Below are 12281 nucleotides of genomic sequence, written 5' to 3'. Positions count from 1 at the left end.
TTCGTCAGGGAAATTATTTGTATCTTCATAAGAAGGAAGGCTTTTAATTTCACATTCTATTTATAAATAGATACAGGATATTTGGATTTTTTCTTTTGTGTTGATTCTGTGTCCTGACAAACACACAGCGCTGTCCCCACCCCCACATCAGTATGAGGTCTCTGTTCACCTGTAAATTCCCCTCATGGCCTCTAGTCAGGCCACACCCCAGCGTGATCCCTGGTGGCCACTGATTTTTTTTCCCCCTTTATCATTGCCTTTTCACAGATGCCATTTACATGGACTCACACAGTGTTTCTTGTTTTCTCATCTAGTGAATTAATTTATAGCTTCTTTTCTAAAAAGAAGTACGAAGGCCACATAAATATGTGGAAATACTGTCAACATCAGGAGTCATCAGGGGACTCGGAGTTAGACCCCTGAGCTCCCTGTACACACCTGGCTGACTGGCCTAACAGGGAATCCCGTGTGCAGGACTGGGAGGCTGACTGACCTAACAGGGAATCCCGTGTGCAGGACTGGGAGGCTGACTGGCCTAACAGGGAATCCCGTGTGCAGGACTGGGAGGCTGACTGGCCTAACAGGGAATCCCGTGTGCAGGACTGGGAGAATGCGGGCCCCTGTGGGACATCCGCGTGTGAACCGACCACCTCCCCTTGATGTCCTTTCCTCTCTCCCGTCAGCATGTGTTGACTGGGTGCTGAGGTCTTCATGCCTTCATTTTCCCTCATTGTATTTTTACAGCTGTTACAGAAAATCACCACACAAAGAGGGACTGAACGCGTGGACCTTTCCTCTCTCCCAGTCCTGGAGGCTGGCAGTCTGACCTTGGGGGTCAGCAGGGGCAGCAGGGTCAGCAGGGTCAGCAGGGTCAGCAGGGTCAGCAGGGGCACCAGGAAGCAGCTTTCTTTGCCTCTTCTAGCATCCAGGAACTCCCAGAAAATCTTGGCATCCTGTGACTCAGAGCTACCTCATTCCAACGCTGGGGCTGCTGACTTTCCTGTGTTGTGTCTTAATTTCCTTCTCTTGATGAGCTGGATATGTTGGTTCATCCCCTGCTTTAGGAGGCTAGGACAGGAGGATTCCTTGAGCTCAGGAGTTTGAGATGAGCATTGCCCACATGGCAAGATCCTGTGTCTACAAAATACTAAAAATTAAGTCAGGCTTGGTAACACATGCCTGTAGTCCCAGCTACTCGGGAGGCTGAGGCAGGAGGGTCACTTGAGCCCAGAAGTTCAAGGTCACAGTGAGCTATGATGATGCCACATCACTCCAGCCTGGGTGACAGAGTGAGACCCTAGTCATTGTATTTGGGGTCCACTCTAAAGTATGACCTCATCTTTCCTAATTATGTCTGCAAGAACACTACTTCCTACACTGTGAGGCTCTGGGGGGGGATGTGAACTGTGGAGGACACTATCAGCCACCACGGTCTCCTGCTTCCCACTGAGCTGTGTGCCCCTTGTTCTGGTGTAGATCCCCCATGAACTTCTGTGTTTTAATATCCACTGTGAATTAGACCATGGACAATGTAGTGCACCCACCCATGTTGCCCCACGTGGCACCCTCCTGAATGCTGTGATCTTCTTGTCATATATTTTATATCTGTACATGTTATAAAACCTACAAGATATTTTATACAGCCAGTACGTATTCGGGGTTACCCTCGTGTGCCCTTCTGTTACGCTTCATTCACTCACCAACTTCCTTCTCCCCTGTGTGGCCCTTTTTTTCTGCTTAAAGCTCCTTTGGCTGCTGTCTTTAGTGCAGACCCTACCCGTGACACGTCTGCTCGGCGTCTTGCTGTGACACGTCTGCTCGGCGTCTCGCTGCCTGAGAGTATCATTATCATGTCCCTATTTTCAAGGGTCATCTTTGCAGGTGTGGGATTCTAGCTGGTGCTTCTTTTCTTTCAGCTGCTAAGGATCTGAGTCCCTTGTCCCCCGCCTCCTCCACGCCTCCTAGAACTCTCCTGCTGATGCAGCACGTTTCCTTCTCCTTTGACTCTGTCTTCACATTTTTCTCTTTGGATTTCAGCCCCGGTGTGCCCAGTCTGGTTTTCTTTGTATTTGCTTTGCTAAAGATTCTTAAATGCCTTTGGCATCTGTGAGTTAATGTCTTCCATTAATTTAAATGTCTTGTCCACCTTATCTTCGATTGTTTCCTGCCCTGAGTTCACTCCCTTCTGTTAGGATTCAAGCCGACTGTTCACGGGGTCCCTCCACTAAATTCACTTTCACCCTTTTCTCCCCGGTCCCGCCCGTGTGCTCGGTTTTGATTCTTCTGCATCTCTGTTCCTTCCCAGTCTTCTCTTTGTTTTGTTGAATATCTTCTCAAGTTAGTCTGTTAGCTTCTTAATTTCAGTTACTATGTTCTTCCTCTCTAGAATTTTTGTTTGATTCTGTTTCATTTTATTTATTTATTTTTTTGAGACAGAGCCTCAAGCTATCCCCCTGGGTACAGTGCTATGGCATTACAGCTCACAGCAACCTCCAACTCCTGGGCTCAAGCGAGTCTCCTGCCTCAGCCTCCCAAGTAGCTGGGACCACAGGCGCCCGCCACAACGCCTGGCTATTTTTTGGTTGCAGCTATCATTGTTGTTTGGCGGGTTCGGGCTGGGGATTCGAACCCGCCACCTTAGGTGTATGTGGCTGGAGCCTTAGCCGCTTGAGCCACAGGCGCCGAGCCTGATTCTGTTTTATAAATCCAGTTTGCTACTGAAACTCTCTATCTTGTCCTCCATTTTCTTGAACAAATTAATCCCAGATACTCTATTTTTTTTCCCCATGGTTAAAGACTGCTTTATTGGTGGCAGTTAGTACAAGTCAATAAATATTGATCCCTGAAGAAGAGCTCAGTTGCTCATCAGTTTACTGGTCCACACAGAGCTAAATGAAAGTGAACCGAGTGATCACTGGGATGACTGAAGTCAATCCTGCTTCTTGGGAAATGAAGCCACAGCCAGCTGATCTATGGCATAAGCTGTTCCACCACCTGTAAGAACCATGGTGGCTCTCTACAGGAGGGCATCAGCCAGCCCAGCCTTTAGGTGAACTGGAATCCCATTATCCTCCTGAAACAGCTTTTGCTTCTCTGGAACTTTATTTTCAAAATGCCTGCGTGAAGCAGTGCGTATGGTCCTCTGCGAAATCTGACGGAGAGCCAGCAGAGTCCGCAGCATCTTGCCTCAGTTACTGCCCACCAACCGCGACAACTGAGCCCAGAACCCCAGATACTTTAAGTTCAAGTTCCCCAGTTCTACTGTCTAGATCTCCTGGGGAGCTGTCTCTACTGTTTTCTTCCTCTTGGTCCTTTGGTCAATTGGTCTTATTTTCTGCTATGCCTGATAAAATTTTGAGTGAATGTCAGACTTTGCATATGATAAATGTAAGATTATTTGAGTCTCTGCTGATCTTACCAGGTTCCAGAGACCAACTTCTGTTTCTGGCAGGCAGTTAGGTCATAGGAAGATGATCCAATTTAAAGGTGGTTCCAGGTTTATTTCTGGTTTGCCCTTCATCCTATGGAATAGCCCTTGAATTATATTCAGGTTGTCACACTAAACATTAAGGTTCTTTGCAGCCCCCTCTGCCCAGTCAGGTGCTGAACATTGGTTCCCACAGTCCAGTTCCAGGAGACTCAAAGCCCCTGCCCTACCTCCTAGCCCTTGGCTGTGCCCTGTGCCCGGGCAGATGCCTGACTGAGAAAACCCACAAGAATCAGCACACTCACTCCTCCACGTGCCCTCTGATGGGATCCAGCTGCTCAAGTCTCAGCTGTCTTTGCCTCCTGGTGCCTTCAAAGACCTTGTTTGTCACCCCAGACCCACAGCCCCAAACAGACCAGGCCCCAGATCTGCTGTGTGACTGAGCCCAGGTGGGGTCAGGGAGGGTTCAGGGACACTTTGGTGTGGATGAGCCCTCTCCTGCCCCTTCTCCTCCCTCTTCTGGGCACTGACTCCCATGTGTCGGGACAGGGTTAGGAGAGGGCAAGGCCAGCACAGTGGGGCTCCCTGGCCACTGCTGTAACCTTCTCGTCACCTGGCCACTGCTCCAGACCTCCCAAGGGAGGACCCACGCAGGGAGCACACGGCCCACAGGCAGGGGTGGGGGCTCTCCCTGGTGCCACACATGGCACGTGACTGAAGGGACACCCACCTCCCCAGCTCTTCCCCCATCCTGGCGGAACTGGTGGAGCGGTGGCAGCTGGCCATATGTGGTCAGCTTCTGTCTCCAGGAAGACCCGAGGGGGAAGGTCTGACCCAGATCTTAGCACTATTTTTAGCACAGCGTTGCTGCCTCAGAGCAGCACAGGATACTCTACTGGACACCTGCAACCTGTGCCTTATTTTATAATAATCTTATAGAAATGTGAAACCACAATCAAATTACAATTGGCTTGGGGGTGAGGATGTCCCTGGAAAAAGGACAAGGGACATTATATAGGGCAAGAGGCTCTTGGACTTCATTTACACCATATGGTGACCAGAATGTAACCAAACATACTGATGCAGCAAGGGCTGCTATGGCAGAACTGGGGGCACAGCAGGGCTGGGAGGGCCGGTCAGGAGAAGGCGTGGGCTCAAGACAGAAGCAGCACAGGGACACAGGGGCAGGGAACATGACCCAGGCTGCTGTCAGGCCCGAGCAGGGTAGGACTGCACCTCAGTCCTTGCCCTGAATGCACATAGCGTAACGATATAAATCCTGCCACGTCCCAGACAAGGACAAGGCAGGCAACAGACAGGGCCGGAGGCACAGCGGCTGTGGGGCGAGATGTTGTCCAGAGCTGGGCCAAGGGGTCTGGGTCCATCACTGCACCCCTCACAGCTGTGTCCACCAGCAAGTCACTGAACGTCCCCTAATCTAGATCATCCATCGAGCAGTGGTGACAGTCCTATATCCCAGAAATCTTCTGTTTGCTCCACAAGAAACCCATCTTATGTGCTGGCCTCCAGCAGGAAGAGCCAATATCCTGGAGCTGCTGTGCTAGTGACTGGACAGGCCCAGACACACTGAGGACAGCTCAAGGGATGTCCCCCCTTCCTGACCCCCATGGCCCTCACTGTCCCCAGGACCCAGCTGGGAGCACATTCACCCCACTGTTGGCAGGGGACCATGTTGGACAGGCTATACCCTGACCAGGCAAGATGTTTATGAGCTGGACAACATCACAGGCAAACAAACATCCCTAATGACAGCCTGGCCCCGGCACTCACCAACAAGGAAGGGGCAGCCCTGAGGCTGGGACAACAGGGTAGGAGGGGTATAAAAGCCCACAGCCCCAAGCACCCCACACACTCACTCACACTCACTCACACACTCACTCACACTCTCCCCAGCTCAACCCCAACATGGCCATGTCCACAATGTCCGTCTGCTCCAGCACTTGCACTGAGCCCTGGCAGGTAGATGACTGTCCAGAGAGCTGCTGTGAGCCCCCCTGCTGCGCCCCTAGTTGCTGTGCCCCAACCCCCTGCCTGACCCTGGTCTGCAGCCCAGTGAGCTGTGTGTCCAGCCCCTGCCAACCAGTCTGCACCAGCTCCTGCACACCCTCATGCTGCCTGCAGTCTAGCTGCCAGCCAGCTTGCTGCACCTCCTCCCCCTGCCAGCCGGCCTGCTGTGTGCCCGTGAGCTGCAAGCCCGTGTGCTGTGTGCCTGTCTGCTCTGGGGATTCCTCTAAATGCTGCCAGCAGTCTAGCTGCCAGCCAGCTTGCTGTACCCCATCCCCCTGCCAGTCGGCCTGCTGTGTGCCCGTGAACTGCAAGCCCGTCTGCTGTGTGCCTATCTGCTCTGGGGATTCCTCTTCATGCTGCCAGCAGTCTAGCTGCCAGCCAGCTTGCTGCACCCCGTCCCCCTGCCAGCAGGCCTGCTGTGTGCCCGTGAGCTGCAAGCCTGTGTGCTGTGTGCCCGTCTGCTCTGGGGATTCTTCTTCATGCTGCCAGCAGTCTAGCTGCCAGCCGACTTGCTTCACCCCATCCCCCTGCCAGCAGGCCTGCTGTGTGCCTGTGAGCTGCAAGCCCATCTGCTGCAAGCCCGTCTGCTGCAAACCTGTCTGCTGTGTGCCCATCTGCTCTGGGGCTTCCTCTGTGTGCTGCCAGCAATCTAGTTGCCAGCCAGCTTGCTGCACCTCCTCCCCCTGTCCCTCCTCCTGCTGCAGACCCTCCTCCTGCATGTCCCTGCTCTGCCGCCCAGTGTGCAGACCTGCCTGCTGTGTCCCCACCTCCTCCTGCCAGCCCAGCTGTCCCCGCCCAGCCTCCTGCGTGTCCCTCCTCTGCCGCCCGGCCTGCCCCCGTCCGGCCTGCTGCAGCCTCTCCTTGGGTCAGAAGTCCACTTGCTGATGGGCACATCCCGGGGCCAGCAGGCTCAGGTCCCTCATCCATGACTGTGCCTGGCCTGGGTTAGGCAGTTGCCCTCACCTCGGGAGGGTTCCCCCAGCTGTGCTGCCTTGACCTCCTGCTCCTCCCTCCAATGTCTCTGCTCCAGGTCACCTGGCCTCTACTTGAAATGGTCAGCATTTCCTCCACTACCCAATAAACTTGCTGTGACCACCTGATTTTCTTCTCCTGTGACACTTGTGGGGTTGGGTTTCAAGCAGACATTTGTGTCCTCCTACCAGGAACATTCTAGAAATGAATGACTTGACCCAGAAATCACAGGGCAGTGTCCTCTCTTCTCTGTGGTCAACCAGCAGGTCTCAGGTCTCATCCAGAAGGCACAGTCCCTGCCCTGCCCCTGCCTGGCTTCCTGAGGCTATGGGGTCTCCAGACTCAGACCATCCCCATCATGTCCCTCCTGGGAAACCCCACCCTCCAGAGTGGCCCCTGGGATGCTGGCCTGCAGGTCCAGGCACCATGGCCTCTGGACTAGGTCCTCCTCCCTGGTGTCCCACCCACACTCTCCTCCTTTATCGGAACCTGATGCAAAAGAGATAGGCGTCCCTCTCATGCTCAGGGATAAAGGCCCTGCTTGGGAGCAAATGTGTGATCACATGGTGGAAACCAGGGTGCTGCCCCGTGTCCTCCCTGGGGCAGGTGGCTCTGCGTGCAGGTGGCAACAGGGAGTCTCTGCACCACATGGTAGCCTGTGTGTTTATCTGCATGGCCCAGGGACATCCAGACCCCTTCAATCTTCATAGGAAGGTTGAGCCTCCTGTGACGTCTTTGGTGAGAAAGGCTGCCCTCACAGACACCTTTCAGAAACAGCAGAGCCTCAGGCCTGCCGCATTTGGGGGAGGGCACAGGATGACTCTCAGGCTTGACACCAGCTCCTCCCAGGTCAGCCACAGCCCAAAGCCTCATCTTGCTGGGACCAGGCATTGCTGAGATGCTGGCATTAGCTCCTGGGTGTGGGCAGAAGCCCACTGGGAGCTGGGAGCAGAAATGGCAACAGAAAGTTGGGCAGATTCCAGGCCTGGTCTCCGCAGGGGTGCCGCCACTATGGGTCAGCACCTGAGGGGCAGCCAGCTCAGCCCTACACGCTCCCAGGTCTGTTCCTTCCATCTTGAACCCAGGCGCTGATGGCTGCTGGCAACTTGCTGTGTCATGAATGCACCTGCATCATCACGGTTTCCTTCCCCAGTGGCCTGTTTCCAACTCCAGTCCATTTCTTACCATGCCATTTGTGTTTTTTCTGTGGACTTAGGGCTGGGAAACCTGTCCATCATGGTGGTCCAGATATTTTCAGCCAGGTGTTGTGACTTGTGTGAGGTACAAGATGTTAATCTATCTCCCCCATCTGGAGGCAATTGCCTTTATAACAGTTAGTCTATTTTCTAGCTCTCATCTGAAATATCCCTTTATTTTACCAAAATGTATTCATCAATTTCTGAGACCTCGATTTTGTACATTAATCTCCTGATGTATTCTTGCACCAGTTCTAAGATGTTTTCTCCACTTTATCTTTAGAATATATTTTAATAGTTTTTAAGAAAGGCATCACTTTCTTATTTTCTAAAAATTTTTGTTGTGTCTTATAGATATTCTTTCCAATTAATTTTAGAACGTTTTCTGAGTTATTTTTTAAATCTGTTGGAATTTTTATTGGAATTGAATTGAACTTTGTATAGTCAGGAGGAAATTATAATTTTAAATATTGCCCCCTAGTTACATAGTCACATGTGTCTGTTTAGGGTTGGTCATTTTCTTCCATCCGTCTCCCACATTCCTGTTAGAATTGACTCGTACATATTTCATTGGGATGTCTTATGTGAATGGGAAAAGTTAACTATTACATTACTTTGGTATCTAAATATTACATCTACATAAATTATATGTACAAATTATCTAGGCATAAAGACACAGATTTAACACCTTTGCAAATTCTTTTCTACTTCTTATGGTTTGTCAGTTGATTTTCTTGGATTTTGTATGTAAGTGAACTCATCATATAAAAATAATAGGAATTTAACTTTCTATTTCTAATCTGTGTGACTCTTTCTGCTATTTCTTTGTCCTGTTACATTACACTGAACACCCACGCAGAATAGGCTTAATGCCATAAGTGCTCCTGACACTCACTGTTATATGTGGTGCTTGCCCTGCATTGTAGGGAGATAAACTTTTATTTCAATTTTGCTATGAGTTTTCATTTACTAGAATCAAAAAGGAACATTGGGGAGAAATTCTAGAGATATGGTGGCATGTTTTTTTTAATCTTCTTAAATCCTAAATAAAAATAGCCAGATGGAAAAAGAAAAACCTACCTGCTCCATTTAGGACAAAACTTAATGACAAGACATCACCCAAAGGCCCCACATGCAAGTGGGTAGGAATCAATGGCCAGAAGCTGGTGTCTATGTGGGAGGGATCTGGAGGCACTGAGCCTCTGTGGTGGCCTGAGGGCTGGGGAGCCCTGCTTCTCCTCTCCAGGGGCCTTGGACACCAGTGGCCTATAGGAAAGGCCTGATGGACTGGAACACTGGCCACCATGGACTCTTGACACTGACCTTCCCCTATGGCTTCCTTCCAAGGAAGAGTCCCTGAGGAGAAAGAGCTGAGAATGGAAACACAGTTGTACAGAGTGGAGAGTCCACTTCTAGTTAAGTTAAGTAAGAGGAACTGGTCCTTCTCACCAACCAGAACAATTAACCAAATCCTGGAACAATGTTTGTTGGGTATTGGACATGTGGCAGCATAACATAGGTACACCCAAGTGAGGAGAACACACATGGAGTTTCACATCTGTCCTGTCTCACTGGCCACTATGTTTGCAGGGGATCCTAAGTTTCAGAGGCAGATTTGGGAGTTGGGGGAAGCCAAGGCAGCTGGTGTCCCCAGAGTAGGGTACAGAGAAGCACTGCACTGAGAGAGCACCAAGCATTCTGGAGGGTTCAGTCAAGCAGTGATTAGCAAGTACATGTGAGACTGAGATTGGGGCAACCAGGAAATTAGGTGGGATAATGCCCATGGACCAAACAGAGCCAGAAATAGTACCTGTTCTCACCTGTCAGAGTAGAAAATCCTCTTAATTCTCAGGACATTGGGTAGATTACTCAGAAAGCAATTGACACAGTAGTGGGGGGTAAAATTAGCCTGAGTAACCACTATTTGAGTCCTGCCTAACAAAACTTATACATAAGACTCAAAAGAGTAATCTTTCCAAGTAACTTAACTACACCCTAGAACATAGCTCAAGAATATTCATGGAAATACCAAATATATGGCACTCAACAAGGCAAAATTTACAATGCTAGGCATCCATTTAAAAAAATCACTAGACATGCAAAGAGGTAGGAAAATGTATCACCCATTGAGGATAAAATCAATTTAAACCCACCCATAAATGTCACAGGTCACAGAATTAGTAATCAAGGACACTGAGAGTCATAATTATATCCCTTATGTTCAAGAAATTAGAGAAAAGATTTAGCATAATAGATAAAGAGGATCTAGAGAGGAAAACTATAATGTCTGAGGTGAAAATCAATAGCAGAATAGATACTACAGGAAAAAATCAAGTGAACTTAAAGACATGGCAATAGAAACTATCTGAAATAAAACACAGAGAAGAAAAAGAAACAAAGCATTAGTGAGCTGCAGGAAACTTCAAGTAACCTCATATACATGCAATCGGAGTCCCCAAAGAAGAAGAAAGAGAAAAAGGAACAGAAAAGAGATTCAGATTGGATAAAAATGCAAATCCCAAATATACTTTCTATAAGAAGTACATTTTAAAAATAATAACGTGAAACAGGTTAAAATTTTTAAATGGGAAAATAAGACCAAATTGAGCCCAAAGCAGGCATAAGGAATAAAATGCTAAAGATGAAAGCAGAAATCAAATAAGTAGAAAATAGTAAAACAATGTGATAATCAATGAGATTGAAGCTTATTATTTGAGAAGATAAATTTGATAAACCTAGCTAACCTGGAGAAAGATAAAGAAGACAAAAATCATCACTATCAAGAAGGGAAGAAAAGACATTACCACATATCCCACAGACATTAAAAATAATAAAAAGGGAAGAAAAAAATTATTATATGCGCCAAATTATATAATTAAAATGAAATGGGTCTATTCCTTGAAGACACAAACTATCAAGAATGACTTAACAGAAAACACATAACCTGACATCATCTGGGAGTCTGCAGAATATTCAGTCCTGTTTAAAAAAAAAAAAAAAGAATAAGAGCAGTGCAAGATGGTGACCAGAAGGATTGTTGAGCTGAGCTTTCCTAGAATAACTGGGGAAAAAGAGAGAACCAATCCATACCTGGTGCAGGGACGTTACCCAGAGTTGTAGTTCAGGGAGTCCAGCGAGGAGATGGTGAGCTGGATACAGCATATGATCCAGAGCAATGGAAATCTGATGAATTAGGCAAGTGATTGTGACTGGCTGGGATTGACTGGCTGCCCACAGAGGCCCAGGATGAGAGGAAGCCTTTCCAGAGTTTTCAGTTTGGGGGGAAAGCTGTGCATTGAGTGGAAAGCTTGGAAGAATGGGCAGACTCAAACAGTATACAGCAACCAGATTTGAATGCTGGTTGGAGTGGATTCACCATAGGTTTGATGTAGATTTGCTGTAGGCAAGGCAGCCATATTGAAAAGGTCTTGGTGGCCAGGGGGCTAGCATTGTGGGAAGGTTGTGAGAAGGTCTTAGCAGGGGCCTAAATCATGGCCCTCTTAATTCCACTTGCTGGGATCAGAACTCCACTCTTGGGACAGGCTGAGGGATTCCTGCACCCCATGGGAACGGGAGCCAGGGGGCTCTGAGAGACCTTCCCCTCAAGGATCCTTGTGAATTTTAAGATCCCACCCCATCAGGGTCTGAATGCCGAGGGGACAATCAGGTAATCACCAAAGGCAACTAAGTTTGGAATTAGGAACATAGAGGTTGCTGGCTGTGCTCTCTGTCTCCTAGAAAAACCACAGCACCACCAGGTCTCCTGGTGACACATTATAATATACTGTCATCAAGAGCAAGGACTTCTGTTTGAAACAAAGGAGTCAGTGAGAAGGATAAAGGAAGCCAAGGAGGTGAACAAGAAGAAAGAATACACGAGGAGGAACCAACAGAAAAATTCAAGCAGCATGAGAAACCAAAACAGAGAAACTCCACCAAGGAACAATGAGGCAGCTACTGCAGAAGATGTCACCTATAAAGAATTAATGGACTTTACAGAAAGGGAATTTAAAAGATGAATGATAAAGGCAATAAAAAGAATGGATGAGGAAATGGAAATACAGAACCAACAGTTGGACAAGGGATAAGTAGAATATAGAAAGGATATAGCAAAGCTTAAGGAAATAAAGGAGACCATCACGGAATATAAAGACACAGTTGAAAGTATCAAAAATAGGTTAGACTATGGAGAAGAAAGAACCTCAGAGCTACAGGATATAGTTTTCTAGTTAACCCAGGTAGTTAAACAGGCAGAAAAAAAGAGAGAGAAAGCAGAACAGGCACTTAGGGAATTAAGAGACCCCATGAAGCATTCAAACATATGAATAACAGGGATTTCTGAATGGGAAGAAGTTTGTCCCAAAGGAATGGAAGGCCTACTAAAGACAATCATAAATAAAAACTTCCCAAGTTTTACTAAAGACCTAGCAAACTTTTTACAGAGGGATATCGAACACCAGGTCATCTGAACTCAAACAGAGCTTCTCCAAGACACACTGTAATGAACCTGTCCAAAGTCAAGATGAAAAAAAAAATTCTGCAAGTAGCCAGTAGTAAGCACCAATTGACCTACAGAGGCAGAGCCATTAGGATGACATCAGACTTTTCAACTGCAACCTTCCATGCCAGAAGAGAATGGTCATTCACTTTCAACATTC

At 48.2% G+C, this 12281-nt stretch overlaps 2 protein-coding genes across 6 annotated transcripts in view; both read left to right on the top strand.

Annotated features, from left to right (window-relative positions):
• TSPEAR (thrombospondin type laminin G domain and EAR repeats) overlaps positions 1 to 12281 on the top strand; it is a 76534-nt gene that overhangs the window by 17870 nt on the left and 46383 nt on the right. Inside the window, exon 2 of the mRNA XM_012810327.2 lies at positions 7907 to 7918. Coding sequence (XP_012665781.1) covers positions 7907 to 7918 — 12 coding nt within the window. The remainder of the gene's footprint in view (positions 1 to 7906; positions 7919 to 12281) is intronic.
• LOC100953076 (keratin-associated protein 10-2) lies at positions 5354 to 6340 on the top strand. Of its 5 annotated transcripts, XM_012810331.1 has the most exons (3): positions 5354 to 5881; positions 6020 to 6170; positions 6255 to 6340. In XM_012810331.1, exons 1-3 carry the CDS (start codon positions 5354 to 5356, stop codon positions 6338 to 6340), a joined length of 765 nt encoding a protein of 254 aa, XP_012665785.1. The 5 variants fall into 5 exon arrangements, with proteins under 5 accessions (XP_012665785.1, XP_012665783.1, XP_012665786.1 ...); XM_012810329.1 differs by having other exon boundaries at positions 5354 to 5653; positions 5768 to 6340; XM_012810332.1 differs by having other exon boundaries at positions 5354 to 5659; positions 6020 to 6340.

The sequence above is a fragment of the Otolemur garnettii genome, unplaced genomic scaffold, assembly GCF_000181295.1.
Source record: "Otolemur garnettii isolate 467f Iridium unplaced genomic scaffold, OtoGar3 scaffold00128, whole genome shotgun sequence".
NCBI lineage: Eukaryota > Metazoa > Chordata > Mammalia > Primates > Galagidae > Otolemur > Otolemur garnettii.
The sequence above is the reverse complement of the archived record's forward strand: the minus strand, read 5'-3'. Positions and strand labels throughout refer to the sequence as shown.